General features: G+C 35.7%; 1 protein-coding gene across 3 annotated transcripts in view; it reads right to left on the bottom strand.

Annotated features, from left to right (window-relative positions):
• The window catches only part of G2E3 (G2/M-phase specific E3 ubiquitin protein ligase), a 68,459-nt gene that overhangs the window by 27,895 nt on the left and 16,388 nt on the right, over window positions 1-24,176 (bottom strand). For 2 of the 3 annotated variants that reach the window (XM_047075561.1, XM_047075560.1), the window contains exons 2-6: window positions 16,842-16,882; window positions 11,731-11,828; window positions 8,611-8,712; window positions 4,778-4,902; window positions 2,734-2,899 (exon numbers count right to left, since the gene is read on the bottom strand). In XM_047075561.1, the coding sequence (XP_046931517.1) occupies window positions 2,734-2,899; window positions 4,778-4,902; window positions 8,611-8,712; window positions 11,731-11,828; window positions 16,842-16,878 (528 nt within the window). In that variant the 5' untranslated portion in view covers window positions 16,879-16,882. The remainder of the gene's footprint in view (window positions 1-2,733; window positions 2,900-4,777; window positions 4,903-8,610; window positions 8,713-11,730; window positions 11,829-16,841; window positions 16,883-24,176) is intronic. The other variant, XM_047075562.1, reaches the window with a different exon arrangement.

Below are 24,176 nucleotides of genomic sequence, written 5' to 3'. Positions count from 1 at the left end.
CAAAATTAAGAGTCCGACACTTAACCAACTGAGCCACCCAGGCACCCCCTCACTGAAAGCTAAAGAAAGAAAGAGAGAAAGAGAGAAAGAGAGAAAGAGAGAGAGAAAGAGAGAAAGAAAGAGAGAAAGAAAGAGAGAAAGAAAGAGAGAAAGAAAGAGAGAAAGAAAGAGAAAGAGAGAAAGAGAGAAAGAGAGAAAGAGAGAAAGAGAGAAAGAGAGAAAGAGAGAAAGAAAGAAAGAAAGAAAGAAAGAAAGAAAGAAAGAAAGAAAAGAAAGCCATCATTCTACTCTTTCCTCCCATCAAAACTCAGTAGTGACATGAGGGTGAAAAGGTAACTGGGAACACCTAGGCATTAATATAACAAGAATTATCCATAATGGGCTACTGGTAACACTGTACATGGTTAGACAGTGGGCAACCAAGATGAATTTCAACTGCCCATGACATTAGATTGAGGTATTATTAGCTCTGTGGGCTGACATTTAACATTAGAGTAACAGCATCTTGTCACACCGTCACTCTGACAAAATCCTATGTAGCATAGGATGACTATGCTATTTAAGTTTATGTACTGTGAAATAGCACTGTGAAAAACTTGGATGACAGACCAGTTTCTTGAACTTCACATGTGACTTTAGAGACATAGGGCTTTTTGGCTCAGATGCCTTGGCATCTCACATTGTTTGCAGCAGATTAAGGCAAGGTATTATTATTAAGGTATTATTAGCTCTGTGGACTGACATTTAACATTAGAGTAACAGCATCTTGTCACACCATCACTCTGACAAAATCCTATGTAGCATAGGATGACTATGCTATTTAAGTTTATGTACTGTGAATAGCACTGTGAAAAACTTGGATGACAGACCAGTTTCTTGAACTTCACATGTGACTTTATAGACATAAGGCTTTTTGGCTCAGATGCCTTGGCATCTCACATTGTTTGCAGCAGATTAAGGCTGGATAGTTCAAAAAAATACAGGCAGTACAATTCCACTGAGACCCCTCACCATCTTCTGTGTCTTGAGTCCTTGGTGTTTTGATAGTGGACCTTTGATCTTTGGGTATTGGTGGCACAGGATCTACAAATCCCACATTGTCATAGAAGTTATGAATAGTGCTGAGATTAAAATGTGGTCCTCAGGTTTAAAAAAGATCAATTTCTTTGGTTAATGTCAAGGTCAATCTGGAATGGTCTACTACAATTCTAAACTGCTACATTTCTTTGAGAGAAGATATTTGGGGATGTGGAATTTAATCTTTTCAGGTGCCCCTGAGTTAGAATATTTTCCATTTCAATGACCTCAGATTTTAGTTTAACCAGCTTTTTCTTTTGAATTTCGAGTTCTTTTTAAGTTGTTCTATTCTGGCCTTCTGGTGTACCAAAAGAGCTTGAGTGTAGACACCATCATCAGATCCCACACTCAACTTCTGTGCTTCACTCATTCTATCCACATGTGCTACAAAGTAGGGTCCATTAGGTGCATTTGAATATTCTCTATTTCTACATAATGATCAGGATGGCTTAAAAGATTTGTAAGTTCAAAGGTAGGGGACACAACCCCTGGTGAAACTGCAGAGGGTTTATTATGAGAAACTGTAATTTTGAAAGTTTATTTTTTACTGGGCTGAGTGACCACTACTTGAGAAGAAACTGAAGTTGTTGCCTATTGTTTGATTCATTCAAGTACTTTACTATTATTAATACTTTTAAGACTGCCTTGAAATATGAGGATTTATAACATCTTTTAACTTTAAAAAGTACTTTTGTGGATAACCTATAATCAATAATAACATTATATTTTACTAAACAATAATAAAAGCCAAACTTTAATAAAAGCATTAAACTTAAATCCTTTATTATTTGGCATTCTATTAACTGTAACTATCAGTTGGCCGGTTCACACATGTACATTATTGTATATGATGTTATCAATAAGTGAGATCTTTTTAAAATCTTCAAGAATCATCTGAATCAAATAACTGTTCAATTACTTAATGTTATGTGTTGTATGGTATCTACTTAATAACTTGTCATCAAGTTTAACATACAAGGTGGCTTTCAAAAAGAACTAATGCTTTTAATTCATTAAACAGTAATCAGTCCCTGTCAAGAAGCTGTCATATAGTTTTGACCACAGTTGTTTCTGTTTTTGTTTTTGTTTTAAAGGCCTCTTAACATTTAAGTATCTTAGCTTACAGTTAAATTATCATTTCACATATCTTGGTCTTCTAAGCTTAAATATGTAAATGAACTTGGGAATTAAATCTGTGTTTTATTCACTGTGAAATACAAACAAAAGCCTTAGGTAAAAACAACAAAAATGTTCAAGCATAATAAAAACTAAAAGGTAGTATTCTAAACTATTTATTAAAATATTAGTTTGATATTCACTTCAAAAAAGTAAATTTCAATACAGTAATTCTTCAGTACAGTATATTTCATATGTAAAATATGCTTTAATTAAGCTGTTTTTAAAAGTTACAAGTACAGGTAAAATACACATGTCAACTCTTTCCAATTTAAAATTCAAATCAGGGCACCTTGCCATCCTCAGTTGGAGGAGCATATGACTCTTGATCCCAGGATTGTGAGTTCAAGCCTCATGTTGGGTGTAGAGATTACTTAAATAAGTAAGTACATAAACTTAAAAAAAATAAAATAAATGAAATGAAATTCAAATCAGCAAGCAACAAATTTTATATCAGAAAAAGTTTACAAGATATCTTACCTGTAAACAGTCTCTATGAAACCAAGCATTCTTACAACAAGGACTTCGTAATATGCTGTAAGTTGGAATAGGCTCAATATATTCCAAGCAAATGGTACATGGTAAGGAGTCTCTATAATTATTAGATGTAATTATTTGAACAGGTCGATGGTTCCAACAAAATGACCTAAAAATATAAATTATTTAAAAATAACATCTAATAAATTGCAAAGCACAATCAGGCTAGCATTGTAATTTGCATTTAATAAAAGAAAACTCATTTGTATCATAATTAACCTACAATAGACAGGAACCTTGGCACTATAAATCCATCTCACAGGGAGGGGGGATGGGCTAAATGGGTAAGGGGCACTAAGGAATCTACTCCTGAAATGACTGTTGCACTATGTGCTAACTAATTTGGATGTAAATTAAAAAAAAAAAGAAAAAAGAAAAAGTAAAGGAAAAATAAATTCGTGGTTGTAAGACATTCATATGAATGGGTATCATTTAAATTTAACTTCATATTTCTCTCTAAAGGAGTGATAATGAATAAAAAGTTGAGAAATAGTATTGTAAGATAATGAGAATTTGAAGTTGTTCTGTCTCTACCTCTTTACCTAATAAAGCTTGACTATTACTAACTTAAAAAAAAAAACTGGAGAGTGTTATGCTAAGTGAAATAAGTCATACAGAAAAAGACAGATACCATATGTTTTCACTCTTATGTGGATCCTGAGAAACTTAACAGAAGTCCATGGGGGAGGGGAAGAGAAAAAAAAAAAGAGGTAAGAGAGGGAGAGAGCCAAAGCATAAGAGACTCTTAAAAACTGAGAACAAAGTGAGGGTAGATGGGGGTGGGAGGGAGGGGAGGGTGGATGATGGGTATTGAGGAGGGCACCTTTTGGGATGAGCACTGGGTGTTGTATGGAAACCAATTTGACAATAAATTTGATATTTAAAAAAATCCATTTCACAATCTATGAGCAAGGAGAGCTGGACATTCAGAATGTGTACCTTTTGTTGGTTAAGACTTAACTCACAGAATTTCAGTAACTAGTATTATGTTGAGAATCCTATGTAATAATATTGTTAGCAACACCATTATACTCAACAATGCACAAAAGAAGGAATTTAAACTTAAAAAATATTTTAATCAAGTAACACATAAAATGTAAGTAAAAACTTATTTTAAGTCACTAAATTTATTTCCTCTTGTATTTTCTAAACTGCAGTTTTATACATGGTAACAATCCATTAAATAGTTCAAGAACACAAAGACCACAAGAAATAGGACACTAATAATATCAAATACTAAAATTCATAAATTTTGATGTTTAAAGCTTGATTCAGGAAGTAAACATTGTCTGGGGCACTCCAGGGCATAATATTTATTTTTGGACTCCACCAAATTTAAATGCCTTTAATTTACTCAATGAGAAATATATCTGGCCCTGTGGAAGAAAAGTGGATCCTAAATCTAAAAACATGACATAAAAATCTAGACTTATGAAAGGTGGAAATTTTTATTAAATATGAATAATTTAAGGGTTCCGTAACATATTCTAGGGTTGAAAGCTGAAAGTGAATATTAATTGTTAAGCCCATTCTACACTGGCAATTTCCAAGACTTTGAAGACAGTGATGACTCCATAAAAGAGGGGAGTATTTATTTATTTATTTTTAAAAAAAAAATTTTTTTTTTCAACGTTTATTTATTTTTGGGACAGAGAGAGACAGAGCATGAACGGGGGAGGGGCAGAGAGAGAGGGAGACACAGAATCGGAAACAGGCTCCAGGCTCCGAGCCATCAGCCCAGAGCCTGACGCGGGGCTCGAACTCACGGACCGCGAGATCGTGACCTGGCTGAAGTCGGACGCTTAACCGACTGCGCCACCCAGGCGCCCCAAGAGGGAAGTATTTAAAACATAAATGTACATATATGTGTAAACTCAGTGTAGCTCTGAAAAGAAATTTTACAAAGGAATTATCATTGGGATATCCATATCCATTTTCTACTTTTCCCTAACATTCATCATTCATATTCAATAGTTAATTAACTTACGCAAAATTGCCAGTAAATTGGAAAATACATTCTCTCTGAAGTCCACATGGAAAATGATAACTTCGTTTACATCGGGGTGCAACACATCCAATTGAAGCACCAGTTTTCTTGCAAATACAGCATTTCTAGAAGAAAATACGAAAACAGAGATCATAACATACGAAAGCTGAGTACTATAATATGACCCAGGTATAAATGAATATTCTTTGTGGGGAGTCTGAAATTATTTTCATCTTACAACAGCTATGATGATGGTATATTAAAGCAATTTCCTGAAAAAAACTGTCCAACCCAGAAACAATCTAAAGACACTAAAGATTCACTACTGTAACAATTTTTCATAAAGGATTCATCTCCCATCTAACATGTGGATGAGACAGAGATGCTTCTTTTCCTTTCTACCTGGCTCAAATACTTTCAACTAAAGGATTTGTAAACATAACGGCTATACATTAAAATCTCAAATCTCAGGGCGCCTGGGTAGCTTAGTTGGTTAAGGATCCAACTCTTGATTTTGGCGCAGGTCATGACCTCACAGTACATGGAGTCATGCCCCATGTCGGGCTCTGTGCTGACAGCATAGAGTCTGCTTGGGATTCTCTCTCTCTGCCCCTCCCCCACTCTCTCAAAATAAATATATAAACATTAAAAAAAAAGTCTCAAATCTAATAAAAAACACATAACTAGGAAATACTCATCAAGGAGAACAGCCGAACAATACTAGAAACCAATCTGTAAAAAAAAAAGAAAAAAAAAATCTGCTAGGATCAATCACTCTATCCTAACTAAATGAAAAAAGTGTTAGGTACTCATAATCGGTTACATAGTGACCTCCCCCCAACAAGATATGTTCAAGTCCTAATTCCTGGTACTATGAATGTGATCTTATTTGGATAGAGGGTCTTTGTAGATGTAAGTTAGTTAAAGATCTTAAAATGAAACCATCCTAGATTTAGGGTGGTCCCTAAATCAAATGACTAGCGTTCTTATAAGTGAAAGGAGAGGGACATTTAAGACACAGACACACAGAGGGGAAAGCCATGTGAACATGTGAAGCTGGAAGCAGAGACAGGAGTTATGGTGCCACAAACCAAGGAATGCCAAAGGTTGCCAGTAGCCACCAATAGCTGGGAGAGAAGCATGGAAGGGATTCTCCCTCAGAGCACCCAGAAAGAATCAATCCTTCTGACAGTTTCATTAGGAATTTCTGGTCTCCAGAAGTATGAGAACAAATTTCTGTTTTAAGTGACCTAGTCTGTGGTAATTTATTATGGTAGCCCTAAGGAACAAACACAATACCAATGGCACTAACTAAAATATAACACTGGTATATGAACACAAAGACTAATATTAGATAATTCAATCATTACTAAAATACACAGCAGTATCTAAAACATTTTGGAACCCTTGAGACAGCCATTATAAAATGGTCACTGATGAAGGGAGTATGTAGTCTTATTGCTGACCCTGAAGTACCATTAGGTCACTGGAGAATACCTTGCCAACCTGAGGCTCCTCCCATAAACTGACATATGGAACTCTAGCTTCAGGTCACAAATGGAGACAACTCAAGGATGAGGATATTTTTAAAGGTTCACAATACGCTCACAGAGGATTAAGATGTTTTTAGAAAACAGGTATTTCCAAACTGTAAGGAGATCCTTTCAGGTCATATTTCACCACAAGTTCACTAATCATCAGAAGGTTGAGGAATTCTGATACTAATATTCTCACATAGTCCTTAGATAAATGCCACTGCTAACCTTTCACCCAAGGTTTTCTTTTATGCCCTACAGTTATATCCCACCATCTAGTCCCATGCCTCCTCAACATATTTAAAAATAACTGTTCCCCCCCCCCTTTTTTTTTTGCCTCAACTAAAATAAAGGTCTTGCTTCCCTTTCAGAATTTCTTGGATGAAATTTCTTATTTTCCCATCATCTTTCATTTTCATTCAGACTTGGCAAGGGTTGGGAGGAGGATATGGAAAAAAGCAAGGGGGATATCAAAATATTATTTTAGTTCTCTATTACAGACTATAGTCCACAACTCTACCTTCATACTTTAAAAACTCTGGTCCTTTGAGCCTAATGACATCTATCCTCTGTTACCTACTAACTTCTCCTGCCTTGAGACTTTGGTGCCTTTCTCTGTATCTAATTCTTGCTATCATTGTAAACAACTCCTACATTGATGAGACAACGTTTCTTCGACTTCTTCAACTATGATGTGTCAATGCTCTTCATCTCTACTCCATAAAAATCATCAGTTCCAGTTATCATTTCCTCTGGACGGAATTCCCTATACTTCCAACCTTCTCATTTTTTTTTTTTCTCATTTTTTTTAACCTTCTCATTTTCTAATTCTCCTTATTTCTACTCACACCACATGGAAACCTATAATTCTTTCCTTGTGTTTAATACAGTAGGTATCACACAGAAGACTCACAAACTATAATTAGATGAACAAAGGGTTAAAGTTTAGAATACAGTAAAACCTTGATTTGCGAGCATAATTCATTCCAGAAACATGCTTGTAATCCAAAGCACTTGTATATCAAAGCGAATTTCCTCATAATAATGGAAACTCAGATTATTCATTCCATGACCCAAAAAAATTCATATAAAAATGATTACAGGATTGTAATATAATACAAAATAATAAAGAAAACACAAAATATAAAGAAAAATAAACAAATTAACCTTTGAAGACCTTCATGGCTGAAGTGAGGGAGACAAGACAGAGGAGGTTTATGTGTAGGACAACTTCCACTATCACTAACAGAATCACTGCTCTTGGCTCAATGGAAACTTTTTCTGCACGGGGGCCACTGTATACACTCGCACAGATGTTGACTACAGTACAGTATTAATAAACGCTTGTCATATACTGTATTTAATATAACTGGCAATAAGGCAGAGGAGGAAAGGGTCTGTTATCTGCAGGCACCCTGACCTAGAATGAAACAAAGCATTCCTAACCTAACTCTCGTATGGAAAGGCAAAGGACTGTAAATAGTGTTTTGAAGTGACAAAAAAAACCCCATGAGTGCCAGTTGTGGGCACCTTTCAACGTTCTGAAAAATCACTGATTTCTGCCAAACACCACGAGCTGAGACAGAGCATATGAGCATGGGAGACGATCACCTACAATCCCACAGTGAGAGCAAGAGAAGAACCACTGGTTCAGTTGTGATCATGTGACATTCAGTGTCACATACTACTTGTATGGCAAGACATCGCTCATTTATCAAATTAAAATTTATTAGAAATGTTTGCTCGTCTTGGAGAACACTCGCAGAACAAGTTACTTACAATCCAAGGTTTTACTGTACTTACCTTGCAGAACATGAGAAGGAAGTGAACAAAAGTACACAATGTCACAGAATGGCCACAAGAGGTGTAGAGATCATAAATTACTGGTCTGCCCAGCTGCATAATTTCCACCTCAACCCATCATGCCAACTCACTAACTGAGGTATAGGAATGAAAAGTGAATGACTGGGTTGACTCAGGATTAAAGATTTGAAGAATAGCAGAGTAAAAGTATGTTCACAATTCTGATGGTAAGAGTAGGTGAAATGATAGATAGGCTGGAATAAAATAAGGATATGAAACCAGCATTGTCACATGTATTATTGAGGGTTGGTTAACCTCACTCTCATTGCAAATATACAAAGTGTTCTTTTAAATTTACTTTATTTGACAAAAATAAGCATTTGAACATAAAATCAAAGTCTTGTAAATTTCCAGTTGGGAAACTGATGGGAAAAAACCTCCCTAGTATGACCATACTTACAGTATTTAGTGTAAAGAGTAAAACAATTTACTTACCAGTTTAGAAGCTCTGTTCACTTCTTTCCTGATGTCTTCTATTAGAAAACCGTAAACTCCTTCTTCTTCTTTACCTCTCTGCCAAATTCCACTTGACATCAACTATAAATATATGCTCAATTAGAAAACAGACTCTAACTAGTTTAGAAATATATGTATGTGTGTGTGTGTGTATATATATATGAAATATGTGTGTACACATATACATATATGTATATATACATGTATATAAAATGTATAAATATATATATATGTATATATAAATCATGTGTATGTGTATATATAGAGAGAAGATCGATAATGTTCCACTGAAAAATGGACATAACTCAAATTTCAAGCGCCTCTTATCTATAACAGTTATTTTTCATGGTCAAAGTAAGAGGCTACTCAAATTCTTTGATTTGGAAGACACGGTATATTAACAGTTCCTATAACCAAACTGGTTTCTAAAAGCATTCCAGAAAATAATAGAAAAAGAGAGAAAGAAAGGAAGGCAGAAAACACCTGTTTTAGAAAAAATAGTGGGAAATACTGTAAGGTGTAAATGTAGTATCAGTAAATGTTATGGAGGTAATTCAGTTTATCAGTGATATTTCAGGCCAACTTGAAATCTAGCTGGATTCTGAATCATAAAAGGAGTATTTACAGGGAAACCTACTGAATCATGGTTAACATAAATGTTTGAATTTTTAAAAATCTTTTAACTTCAGTTTAAATATGTTAAGGCAACATGAATCAAGAAAACACATGGGACTATGAATAAATCCTGGCTTGCAAACCAGGCTCTGTGTCCTGGAACTTTCTGGAACTCTAGGCAAGTAATTTAGCATCTCTGACCTTAAACACAAAAATAAAAACACTGGACTAGATTGTCTCTAAGTCTCTCTTTTTTTTTTTTTTAATTTTTTTAAATATTTATTTTTGAGACAGAGAGACAGAACACATGCAGGGAAGGAACAGAGAGAGAGAGAGAGAGAGGGAGACAACAGAATCCGAAGCAGGCTCCAGGCTCTGAGCTGTCAGCACAGAGCCCAATGCGGGGCTCAAACCACGAACCGCAAGATCACGACCTGAGCCAAAGTCAGAGGCCCAACCAACTGAGCCACACAGGCGCCCCTATAAGTCTCTTTCAACTCTAACATTCCATTACCATTTATAACATTACTGTACTTTCCTGTTCACAATGAAATGGAATCTTTGACGTGTTGAGCCTTGGGTATGTTTTGAATTATCATACTCATTAAAGACAAACAATATAAAGGATATTTTCATAAAATTGAATATATTTAATAATTTAAAAATACTTTAAATTTGTGATTAGAGGATTATTTTAATCAATATAATACATCCTAAACCTAAAAATACACATTACTTAAGAATTAGTTATGGGGGCGCCTGGGTGGCTCAGTAGGTTAACCTTTGGACTCTTGGTTTCATCTCAGGTCATGATCTCATGGTTGTGAGATTGAGCCCCACGCTGGGCTCTGTGCTTGGGCAAGCATGGAGCTTGCCTGGGATTCTCTCTCTCCCTCTCTCTCTGCCCCTATCCCACTCACGTGCTCTCTCTCTCTCTCTCCAAATAAACTTGAAGGAAAAAAAAAAAGAATTGGCTATGAAAACATAACCCAATTACTAATAAAATAGCTCCCCTGATTCTTCTGCATAAAAAGTAAAATAAACTCTTAGAAAAATGAAAAGGTTTTCTTTGGTGATACAAAATTTAAGACTTCCAACTTACAAATAAACTTGAAATGCCAAATTCAAGTTCCCTTAAATCTTGGTACAAAGTAATTAGGTTCCTAAGCCAGTCCAGAAGTCTATTTAATCCATAGGGTACCTGAGACACAACACTATAGTCTTAGAGAATCACCAAGAAATATGTTAAATGGTTTCTCAAGAAGTATCTAGAGTTTTAACAGGGATCCTGGGGTGGGTATGAAAATAGATGTACATATTTATTGATACTTCATCCTTTAAGAGATGGGGCCTATTTCCCTTTGCCTTGAATGTGGGCTCAACTTAATGACTCACTTCTAACAAAGAGAATAAATTAAAAGTGACAGTGGTATGGGACAGTGAAGACTAGGTCATATGGTTCTATCTTGGTGTCAATCTATCTCTCCATTTTTTTCTTTCTCTCTCTTTTACCACTTCTTCTAAAAGAAGCCAGATGCCATGCTGTGAGTACCCTACAGAGGTACCCAGGAAGTAAGGAACTGAGGCTTCCTGCCAACACATAGAAAGTACTAAGGCCAAAAGCCATGTAAAGTGAGCCATCAGAGATGGATCCTCTGCCCTCTCTCGCCTTTATATGACTGACTGAACCCATATTGCAATTTACATGCAATATGAATTGCAACCTCATTAGAGCCCCTGAGACAGAACTACCAAACTCAGCCAATACCAGATTCCTGACCCTCAAAAAGTGTTTGAGATAACTGTTTAAACTGCTAAATTTCAGGATAATTTGCTAAGAAGCAATATATAACTTACATACTATCAGGAAATATTGTGTCTACTGATGCAACCTTGGCATGCTAAGGTAGTGATGGTGCTATTAATATAAGGCACAGACTGAGTGAGGTAAGAAGTTGGTAAAGGAAAGGGGAAACAAATGAGAGACCAATTCTCAGTATGAAATCAGTTTTTCTTTCTTCCAAGTGACCCATAAACTCACCTATTTCCTCTTCCACAAGAATTTATTACCTTCATTCAAAACTTTTTTTTGCAGGTTCTCTGTGAAGTAAAATACTTTCCTTCTATTCCCTGAACCTTCAACAACTCTTTTCTGAGATTTACCACTTGCAACAATGGAAACAAAAAAGTGAAAAAAAAAAGATACCACCTTAAAGCCCTAACCATTTTCTCCTTTATTCACTTAGGCCCTAAAGGGTTAGACAAAAATACAGATAATGATGACAGGTCTTCCTTCATACATACCAACTAATTTCAGGATCTTAGAATTTGATAAATGAAAAACCTTATTTTAGATATAGGCAAAATGAGATCCAAAAAGAAGTTAAATGACTTATCCAATTCTCAGAAACCAGCCATCAAGATCTAATTGTCTTCTTTAGAAGAATATCAAATTTCCAGGATTTAATTATAAATTATACTCACCAAACAATAGTAATGTACAGTGAGATTCCATTTCTCATTAGTTTTCTTTTCTCCATATTTATTAGGACAGTCATCATTTTTTCGACAAAAAACACAAGCTAACAGTGAAAAAAGTAAATAGATATAAAAAATATTTTTAAATTTTTAAAATAAAACCTATGGAACTGGAGCTTCTCTCAAGTGAGGTGTTCAATTCTTTCTGAGAGAGCAAATCACATTATACTATTATCAGTAACTTAAAATTTCTAACACCTATTTCTAAACAATAAACAGTGTTTTAGACTTTGCATTTTTTTTAATTTATCTTTAATGATGAATTCTAGTGTGTCGTCAAAATGGCAACTAGTAGGGTAATCACTGAAAATAGATTAGGAAACCCCAAAACACTATCTCCCCACTAAGGCAACATTTAAGCTGCCAAAAACTGTCAGAATCAATTTTTTAGAAACTCTGAAATCTAGTTTTAAAACTTACAACACTTAGGAGAATGCTCAATAAAGAAACAAGCTGGTAAATTCTGATGAGCACTTTGTGGCATTTTAACTTACCTGCCTACCATCCCCCACTCTCCAGCTGAGCATTGGCCTTAGGTACGATGGCCCCTGTTCCAGGTTTGGCTTGTCCAAGAGGAGGTGAAATGAACCTTGTTCTTAAAGAAATGTGATTATGTGTTTTGATCTGTGTGGTGGATCCCTGAGGGATGAGCTCAGATGCATGCCCTTGTTTTGCTTGCCTCAGAACTTTCTCAGGGCTGGAGTCTCACCATTTGTCAAAAGTGCTTAGACAAATATACTAGCTGAAGCAGCTTGCACCAAAGGGTAACAGACAGGACAAGCAGGTAACAGACCAAAACACCCAGGAAAGAAGAGGCTGGGAAAAGGGGACACAAGGATAAATAAAGGCTTTGAAAAGCTCCTACAGATACCTGGGAATCTAGAAAGACACACACATGCTCAGGACTAGATACATGCTCAGAAAAAGACCCCAGAAACCCTAAGCTTTCACCTCTGGTTGATCTCTATGTAAGCCAATATGAAAAAACAAAGACCCTAAATCAATAACAATTTTAACCTTAAAGAACTAGAAAAATAAAAACATATTAAACCAAAAGCTGGCAGAAGGAAGAAAAAAATAAAGATTACAGCACAGATAAATAGAAAACAGAAAAACTATAGAGAATAAAAACTAAAGTTGATTCTTTGAAAAGGTCAACAAAACTGACAAAACTTTAGTTAGACTGATATGGAAAAAAAAAAAAGAAAGGAAATTCAAAACTTAGGAAAAGCCACAGAAATCAAAACAGTGTTGTAGTGGCCTAAGGACAATGATATAGATCAATCGGGGAAAAAGAGTCTAGAAATAAACCTATACATGTTATCTATGGTCAATTAATTTTGAACAAGGATGCCAAGATCATTCACTGAGGGAAAGAACAGTCTCTTCAACAGATGTTACTAGCACAATATGATAGCCACATGCAAGGTAATACAACTGAACCCCTACCTGACACCACATACAAAAATTAAATCAAAACAGATCAAAGACCTAAATGTAAGCACCAAAACTAAACTCTGAGAAGAAAATATAGGGTAAATCTTTATAACCTTGGATTGGCAGTGGTTTCTTAGGAATCACATGATACCAAAAGCAAAAGTAAAAAAGAAAAAATAAATTGGACTTCACCTAAGTTTTAAACTTTTGTGCATCAAAGAACACTCAAGAGAGTGGAAAGACCATCTACAGAATAGGAGAATATATTTGGAAACATATACCTGCTAAGGGTCTAGTGTCCAGAATGCATCATAAGAAATTCTTATAACTCAACAACAAAAATACAACCAATTTAAAAATGGAGCAAATGATTTGAATAAACAATTTCCAAAGGAGATATATAGCCAGTAAGCACATTAAAAGATGTTTAATATCATCTGTCATCAGGGAAATGCAAATCAAAGTCACAATGAGATACAACTTCACGTCTACTAGGATGGCTACAACCAAAATGTCCAAAAATAACAAATGTTGGCAAGGATCTGGAAAAATAGGAACCCTCACACGCTGCTGGTGGAAATGTAAAATGGTACAGCGACTTAGGAAAAATAATATTTTTTGTTGCTTAAAATTTTAAACATAGTTACTATATGACACAACAATTCTACTCCTGGGTATATATGCCAAAGAACTGAAAATGGATGTTCAAACTAAATACTTGAATACTAAGATTTATAGCAGCACTATTCTCAAGAGCTAAAAAAGGAAAACAAACCAAATGTGCATCAATGAATGGATGAATGAATAAATTAATACATTATATCTGTACCACGGAATATTATTCAGCTATAAAAAGGAATGATGCTCTAATACATACTACAACCTGGATGAGCCTAGAAACATCATGCTAAATAAAAGAAGCCAAGCACAAGAGGTCACATAGTATATGACCCCATTAATATAATAGATTACATTATCCAGAATAGGTAAATCCACAGACAGCCCAAAAAGCAGATTGGTGGTTTCCAGGGGCTAAGGAGAGGGAAATGAAAAGTAACTGCCTAACAGGTACAGTCTCCTTTGGGGATGATGAAAATGTTCTGGAACTAGATAGTGGTGATGGTTGTACAACACTGTGAATGTACTAAATGCCATCAAACTGTATACTTTAAAATAGTTACGTGTACTTTGTGTTATATGTATTTTACCATAACAATAATAATTTCATAAAGGCAAACTGTAGAGTCAAGGAGATCTGAGTTAAATTTCAGCACCACACTCCTGCTGTGTAATCTTGGACAAGTCACATAAACACTTTATGGCTCTGTTTCTTCATCTTAAAAATGAGGACAAGAGTACTTACCTCAAACTATGCCTTAGTAAGGATTAAATGAGATGGTATACCGTAATATAATTAAAAGGGTGTGGCAGCTAGATAGAGCTGAATAAACATTAGTATTATAATTATCAAACTTTTCTACCTTATATTTACTTGTAAAGAAAATTTCTAATAACATACTAGTAAAACTATGAGAAAATCTTACCAGATGAAGAGAAAAGACTCTGAGAATCTCAAGGTAGCTAACCAATATAAGATGAAAGGAGCTTAAATCTCTTAAGTGATTGCATGGAGCAGAAACCCCCTATCTGCTCCAATTCCCCTAACCAATTCACACTGGACTGTAACTTAACCAAATAATAAACTTTTGTTGTGTTAAACCACTAAGACTTCAGCATTTACCTATTACAGCAGCCAGTCTCATTTACCTTTAGTTAATACATGTAATCAAGAATGGATGTTATGCATTGAAACGGTACAACATCTGGGGCGCCTGGGTGGCTCAGTCGGTTAAGTATCTTCAGATAAAGTCATGATCTCACGGTTTGTGAGTTTAAGCCCCGTGTCGGGCTCTATACTAATAGCACAGAGCCTAGAGCCTAGAGCCTGCTTCGGATTCTGTGACTCCCTCTCTCTCTGCCCCTCCCCTACTAACACTGTCTCTCTCTCTCTCTCCCTCAAAAATAAACATTAAAAAAAAAGAAAAGAAAAAGAAATGGTACTACATTTAACAGTGTACTCACAAAATAGATTCCAGGACTGGAAAAAAAACATCATAAGCTAATATTTAATATTATGAAATATCCCCCCCTATATCTGCCCTCCGTCACTAAAGGTTAGCCATAACTGAAAGCCCTTTCCGCAATCTTTCAAAATATGTCAACTCCCCTTCTGTCCCCATACAGAGTAACTGACCACATCAACTCCAGCAAATTGCCATTTGTTTACAGGACATCTTACACCAGCAGCTCTCATCTGCTCTCATCTTAAATTCTTTCATCCCCGTGCCTGTAATTTTAGCTGTAACTATGCATGCAGCTATCAAGAGGAAGAGAAATACAAGGAATTAGCTAAGACTACAGAATGGGAGTCCTCATGATGAGCACTGGATAGAGCTGCATATGCTATGATGCCATGAACCTGCAGCTTTCCATTTGTCCTCCTTCCTACCTTCACCCAGGAGATGGAAACACTGGATGTAGAACACACTAGTTTTCAGGCATCCATTTTTATATGTAGATTGTTTTCGTTTGTATTTGTACTTTGTTGTCTTTTACTTTTAATATTTAAAATGCAGTAACAGTGTTCTTTCTGACTTCACTATATTAAGATCACCTTATAACTAGAGCAAATGATACTAGCTGTATTAAAATAATGAAATAAACACATTCAGATAAGTAAAAAACTGAGTCAATCTTAGGAAAAATATTAAGTAATAACAGTAAAGGCAGTATTTGCAGTTAACAAATACATGAAGGTAGTCCATGAATTACGAAGTTTCTGAACAATTAACATAGTTGGTAGAAGTCTGTAGGTAAAAGCAGAAAAGCAAAGTACAGGGAGGAGTAAGAGCACAAATTTCTTTATCAACCATGAAGGTGGAGTTAAGAGACACTCTTTATTAGTGATGGTCAAGACAGTTTTAAGTACAATACTTTTAATTTGAGAGAACATCAAAAATTAAATCTTACAAAGGGTAAATGAGTGGAGTAATGGCAGAAGAGCATAACTTAAATTTCTCATTTTCCATGGTAGCAAATCAATATATTACTGTTTAAACTAACAAATGAAGAACAAGTAAAAGCAAAGGTATGCATCTATTTGAGACTGTTACGAGCACCTACAGATAAGTCTTCCTTTTCATGTTAGGTTTTGTGTATTGTTTAAAATGGTCTTACCCGCATTTTTCCTTTTCTAAGAAAAAGTCATACAAAAAAGATGAAAAAAATTGTGTTTATTAAATAATGCTGTTTTATTCAGATAAAACACATACCTGATAAATACATATAGAGAATATGAATAAAATCTGACAAACTGTTATCTTACAGTGGATTTTTCTTGAAATGAATACACACGACATTATTATTTTACTATATGGATGTATGAACAAAGCATGGACCAAGGAACTCATTCCTATTTTGAGTCAGCACTCTACAAAGTTTTAATATAATAAAAAGGCAAGAGTAGAATATCTTAATATTATATTTGTTTATATTATATATAAACAATATTATATATTTCAAATAATTATATCTGAAAATGTTTTAAATATTTTACTTACCAAGATTCTGTGAAGCACCGGGTTTATTTTCATTCATTTTACTAGGAAAAATAAGTACATACTATAAGCCATCTTAATTTTTAAAGTTTCAAATTACCCACTTTAATAAAATTTAGTCACTCCATGATTACAAATAAGTTGCATAATCATTTCTTTCTCTAGAATTTAATTTCCTTACCTTTCATACATCTAAACCCAATAGTTTTAACAAGTATGGCAAAGTTTGGGAACATTATTAAAGTTGGAGGAAATATTTTTTTAGTTGTCAAAAACATTAAGATGACTACTGGCTTTTGGTGGAAAGAGGTGAGGATTGCAGGATATCCTGTAATGTACCAAAAAGACCTATATAACAGTACAGACTTTCAAATTTCCAGCTGGAGCTCTGAACAGGTAAAAAACAAAAAAGAAAAAACAAAAAGCAAAAAAACTAAAAAAACCCCAAAACTATTATAATTACATTAACCTAGAACTGAAGCCTATTTGACACATAAATACAGTCTTTTTTTCCTTGCTATTTTAGAATAAAATGAATTATTTCCAAACTAGAACTCCTATTAAATCAAGAAAATTTGTATTTTATTTTTGTTTATAACTTTACCAAGAATTTGTTCATTGTGTAGGGAAAAAAAAGTCACACCATCAATAGCAATGCCATTCACATTTAAGTAGCCTACAAACATTTATCAGACTACATTTGTGACTTGCATTTGCAGGGATTCTATACAGAGCTTTAAGCATCTGACTGCCATATCACTTCTTCGGGTACAACATTCAACCACGTACATACTGAAAGACACTGTTCTGCCTCTGTCTCCTCACTCCTTACTAGTTAACAAAGTTACTTATATTCATTACTGAAATATACCTTCTCTAACTTTTCTCTAGTTCCAAAAGATCAAACAGAGGAAGGACATTATCTTTTTTTTTTTTTTTAACGTTTATTCATTTTTTTTTAGAAATGGAGACAGAGCATGAGTGGGGAGGGGCAGACAGAGAGAGAGGGAGACACAGAATCTGAAGCAGGCTCCAGGCTCCGAGCTGTCAGCACAGAGCCTGACACAGGGCATGAACCCATAAACTGAGATCATGACCTGAGTTGAAGTTGGATGCTTAACCGAATGAGCCACCCAGGCGCCCCTGAGGAAGGACATTATCTTAACATCAAAATTTCACTTTACCAAAAATATATAAATAGCCTACTTAAAATGTTATGAGATTCAAGTAGATAATGTATGTGTAAGCTCTTGGAATTTAAGTAGAAAAGAATTAACTTAAAATGCTAGTCAGTAAATGTAATCTCATTTTACCATTTTCAAACCAATGCTCACAGAGGTTAAGTAGTTGTCCAAGGTCACAGAGCTCGTAAGTGGGAATAGACTAACCCATAACTGAGTGACTATGCCACTTCACATGAAAATAATAAAAGGACACAATAAATAACAGAATATTAAATATCAAAGGAAGGACAAAAATACCCACAAAGATGGCTATCAAATTCCATCAATGCTTTTTTACAATTTAGAACTTAGATTTCATACTGATTGTAAGAACTGATTTCTTATATAAAAAGTCACTTTTGTGTTTTTATAAAAAGTCATAGGCCAAATCTTTTGCATTATTTTGTCTTCAAGCCTTCATTATTTCCTGGTTCTTCCTTACAAAACCATCTGTGCTATCAATATTGGTATTTCTTAAAAGAATCTATAAAACAAAAGAGCCCCACATTGAGTAAGCTTTGCCAATTAAGTAGGTCCAGCCTACCTTTCCCATCTCCTCTCCACACCATTAATGCAATGTTAAAGGAGTATTTTAGTGTTTTTTAGGCTTTTTCTTTTTTAGAGGCACAGATCATACTCTATACGCATATGACAATACTTTTTTTTAAATTATTTTTTTAATGTTTATTTATTTTTGACAAAGAGAAAGACAGAGCACGAGCAAGGGAGGGGCAGAAAGAGAGGGAGACACAGGATCCAAAGCAGGCTCCAGATTCTGAGCTGTCAGCACCTAGCCAGATACGGGGCTTGAACTCATGAGCCGTGAGATCATGACCCAAGCCAAAGTCAGATGCTTAACTGACTGAACCACCCAGGCACCCCAACACTTCTTTTTATTGTTTAGAACATGGGGTAGGGGTAGAAAGAGAGGGGGAGAGAGAATCCCAAGAAGGCTCCGAGCTGGCAGCATAGAGCCCGATGCAGGTCTCAATCCCATGAACTGTGAGATCATGACCTGAGCAGAAACCAAGAGTCAGACGCTTAATTGACTGAGCCACCCAGGTGTCCCAATGCTTTTGATGTTTATACATGTTCATGCAATGACTGCAGACTGCCCCAGTGGCCAAAAGTGAAAGAGGACCATAACCTAATTTTAAAACATGTTAAAAGGTGCATGGGGGTAGGGGTTCATCTTAAAACTAATGAAATACAATAGGAAGATAAAATGCCTCTTTTATTAGGACTTCTTTATAATTCAACCTCTGATGATGAATTCTGCTTATCATAAATCCATTCATACATAAGAATCTATTGCAGAAAAGTCCATAAACACATAACAGTTCAGTTAGAATAAACATAAAAATTTTAATTTATAAATGATGTTTAGTCAGTATCCAGCACCACAGGTTTACATTTGAGAGTCACTCTCTACAGTTTATAATTCCTTACCCTCTACCCTCTGTGGGTAAACTGAATCTATTTTTTACTTTTAGATTTATTGTAATTCAGAATAATGACTGAGGTCCACAATACAGACACGTATAATAAAGATATTTTAAATTCTCAATGACCTTAATGCAAATATTAATCACATATTACTCTGTATTATGTTTATTTCATTTTTTTTTTAATTCTTCAGCTATACTGGCAAATGCCCTGAGGGTAAAATTCCCACATCATTCAGCACAGTGCTAATAAATATTTGAACACAACTGATACATATTTGATACTGATATGATGGGCAAGGTTCTAGACTAAGCTTTCTAAGTGGCTACATCTTCTCCTCCTTTTCCATTTCCCACTACAAAGACCCAGAGCATCTCTTGATGGACAGTGTGATGGAAGTTCTACCTAGATCTTTATAACACACTTAAAGATAACTATGTTACCTTTAAAAAAAAAAAAAGGTATCTGAACTTTTTGGTTAATTACTAGTCTCACAACTCTGCACTAAACAAGAACTTTCTCACACTTACAAATAAATATAAGAATTAAAAGTGAACATCAGTATCACAAGACATAAAAAAGTATCACAGAAGTATGTACAGAACCATGCTGAAAAGCCTCCAACAGTCATTGGCTATAAACTGATCTTAAGAAAGATCTCCTGATGGGGCGCCTGGGTGGCGCAGTCGGTTAAGCGTCCGACATCAGCCAGGTCACGATCTCGCGGTCCGTGAGTTCGAGCCCCACGTCAGGCTCTGGGCTGATGGCTCGGAGCCTGGAGCCTGTTTCCGATTCTGTGTCTCCCTCTCTCTCTGCCCCTCCCCCGTTCATGCTCTGTCTCTCTCTGTCCCAAAAAAAAAAAAAAAAAAAACAACAAAAAAAAACGTTGAAGAAAGATCTCCTGGAATTCCTGGGTAGCTCAGTCTGTTAAGCATCCAGCTCTGATTTTGGCTCAGGTTATGATCTGTGTTGGGCTCTGTGCTGGGCGTGGACCTTGGTTAAGATTCTATCTTTCCCTCTTCTTTTGCCCCTCCTCTGCTCACACATGTGGTACGCACTCTCCTCAATCTCCCAAAATAAATAAACATTTTTTAAAATGCTATCAGGGTGGCTAGGTAGCCACCCAGACCACTAGGGTGGCTTAGTCAGTTAAGCATCTGACTTCAGCTCAGATCATGATCTCACAGTTCATGGGTTTGAGCTCCATTGCTGGGCTCTGTGCTGACAGCTCAGAGCCTGGGGCCTGTTTCAGATTCTGTCTCTCCCTTTCTCTCTGCCCCTCCCCTGCTCACACTCTCTTTCTCAAAAATAAACATTAAAAAAATTTTTTAATGCTACCAAAACATGTATAGTAAAGACTTTTCCCTACATATGCCAATATCTAATAAGCACTTTATGCAGTTTTTCAAAGTGTAGTAATATATACTATTCCATGGGTGCCAGGGTGGCTCAGTCGGCTGGGCATCCAACTTCAGCTCAGGTCATGATTTCATAACTCATGGGTTTGAGCCTGGCATCAGGCTCTCTGCTGTCAGTGTGGAGCCTGCTTCGGTTCCTGTCTCCCTCTTTCTCTTACCTTCCCCAGCTTGTGCTTTCTGTCTCAAAAATGAGTAAGAAGATAAAAAAAATTTAATACACACACACTATTCCATATAGACCTATGGAACAAAACTAAAAAGCCCAGAAATAGATATTTTTCCAGTCATTCAATTTTCAACAAAGGTAACAAAGCAATCAATGGTGAAAAGTCTTTTCAAAAAATGGTGCTGGAAAAACTAAATATCCATATGGAAAATAAATGAACAAATGAAAGTTGATCCATACTTCGCACCACAGAAATATTAATTTCAAGTAGATCATAGAACTAACTTTACAAGCTACAACCAAAAAAATTTAACAAAAAGAGTAGTAATTATGGAGTGCTTGGTGGCTCAGTTGGTTAAGCATCTGACTCTTGATCTTGGCTCAGGTCATGATCTCATGGTTCATAAGTTCGAGCCCCACATCAGGCTCTGTGCTGACAGTGCGAAGCCTGCTTGGGATTCTCTCCACCCCCTCTCTCTCTGCCCTCCCCTGCTCTCTTTCCCTGTCTCTTAAAATAAATAACGTTTAAAAAAAGAAACGTTTAAAAAAAGAAACAAATTATGCTTCATCAAAATTAAAAGCTTTCACTCATCAAAAGATACAATTAAGAAAGTAAATATGCATGCCACAGACGAGGAGGACGTATTTGTAAAAGTTGTGTCTGACAAAGACTTACACCTAGAATACATAAAGAACTACAACTCAACAAATAAAAAGAAAATAATCCAATTTGAAAAAATGGGCAAAAGACATAAATGGACACTTCCTGAAGGAAGATATATGAATGGTCAATAAACATGAAAAGATGTTCAACATCATTTGTAATTAGGTTAATAAAGATTAAAAACAGGGTGCCTGGCTGGCTCAGTCTGTAAAGCATGCAACTCTTGATCTCAGGGTTGTAAGTTAGAGCCCCACATTGGGTATAGATATTACCTAAAAACAAAATCTTAAAAAAAATTTAAAACCACTATGACAGACCACTTCATACCCATAATAATGGCTAAGATTAGAAAGACTATCAACACCAAACACTGGAAAGGATATAAATCAACTCAGAAATTCACATAAATTGTTGGTGGAAATGTACAAAGGAACTTTTCATTCTGAAAAGTTTTTGCACTTTCTTAAACATATACCCAGACACTAGCCTTTGATGCAGGAATTTCACATCTATTTATCTATCCAAGAGAAATAAAAACATATATAGACAGAAACCTTAAGCACGAATGTTCATAGCAGCCTTCTTCCTGCTCCAAAGCTGGAAACCCACCTGTCCATTACTAAGAAAATGGATAAACAAATTGCAGTTTGTTGATGAAATGCAATACTACATAGCAATAAAAAGGTAAGAAGTGTTGCAAGATGCAACAAAACAGATGAACATTACAGATATTATGCTGAGTGAAAGAAACTACATACCATTCATACCTACATTATTCCATTCATATGAAGCTCTGAGACTGACAAAATTAATCCACCATGAAAAATATCAGAACAGTGCTTGTCTCTCAGACAGGGAAATGACTAGAAAAGGACATAAGGAAACTTTCTCAAAGAGGATCAAAGTAAATAACTGATACAGAGAAAAAAATCTCAATTGCCAACAAAGGTACCAAACACAACGTTCCTCCTTTCTCTTAATTTTGTAGTTTTCAAGGAAACAACACCATAAGTCCACTGTGCAGTCCAGATCTGATGCTGACTCCTTTAGATACAGCTTGGCTGTGGCTTTGCTTTAACACTATCAGAACACTACTTCATTTAAATGTCACCTAGATGCCACTCTTCTTCAAAATCCTTTAATAAATCTGTTTTACCCTACAGTGAGAAGTCAATGGTTCCTCTGATCTTCAATCTCTCTCACTACAATGAGTTAATAAACCTAACTGTATCCCACTACAGTTTTATGCCTGGAGGTTTTAGGCTGATTTTTAGGTTTTAGGAGAAAAATTAACAAGGCAAATGTCACAAAACAAACAACTGCTGAATCTGAAAAAAGGCTGTTTTTCAGGAATTCTGTATATATTCCTGTAACTTTTCTAGAAGTTTAAAATTATATCAAAATTAAAAGCTATCCCCGAATTGGATGTTCTAAAGACAGCACTTATTTCATACTTTTGACCAGTTGACATTAGCCTTCTTTCTAATGCCCAGTACCTGAAACTAAAATTTTTGCTGATTCCTGACTGATGACTGCTTTATTTCAAACAGTCTCCAAAACAAAACTTCGGGGGGGGGGGGAGGACTATTCACATATTTTTGATTGATTTTATCATTTGTTTTCCTTCCAGTGCATGAACTTTGAGACTTCCTAAATGGGAGGAGGAAAACAATGATATGTAAACATGTCTCAATAACAGCCCAAGTCTTAACAAACTTAGTCTTCAAAATAATATCAAACAATTCTCTCCTTCCTTGAGACATCAACAATTTAATGAAGAGTTCCAAGAAACCACTCTCAAGAAGTATTCTGAGTCTCTTCCACTGCTTACCTCCACTTGGTCAGTCAGGGATATTCACATTTTGATACTCCTCCCTTCAAAAGTTACAGCCTGATTTCCCTCCCTTTCCTTTACTGTGGCCATACTCAGTAACTTGCTTCTACCAAGACGCCTGGAAGAAATGGCAATGTATGACTATTAGGTCATATTATGACTACTAGGTCATAAAAGGCATTGTGACTCACCCCTTACTCTCTATCATGGATCACCTGTGCTGGAGGAAGCTAGCTGCCAAGTCATAAGGACTTGAAGATGCTCCTTACAAAAGGCCCACTTGGCAAGGAAATAAGGCATTTATCCACAGCCATGATGAGTGAGCCATTTTAAAAGCAAATTCTCCAGGGGCGCCTGGGTGGCTCAGTTGGTTAAGCATCCGACTTCGGCTCAAATCATGATCTCGCCTGTGGTTCATGAGTTCGAGCCCCGTGTCAGGCTCTGTGCTGAAGGCTCAGAGCCTGGAGCCTGCTTCGGATTCTGTGACTACCTCTCTTTCTGCCCCTCTCCTGCTCATGGTCTGTCTCTGTCTCTCAATAATAAATAAAGGTTTAAAAAAAAAATTAAAAAAAAAAAAAAGAAGCAAA

The sequence above is a fragment of the Lynx rufus genome, unplaced genomic scaffold (assembly GCF_022079265.1).
Source record: "Lynx rufus isolate CCGP_SWC_20201006 ecotype Redwood Valley unplaced genomic scaffold, mLynRuf1.p SCAF_13, whole genome shotgun sequence".
Classification (NCBI taxonomy): Eukaryota; Metazoa; Chordata; class Mammalia; order Carnivora; family Felidae; genus Lynx; species Lynx rufus.
Note: the sequence above shows the minus strand (reverse complement) of the source record. Positions and strands in the feature narration are given on the sequence as shown.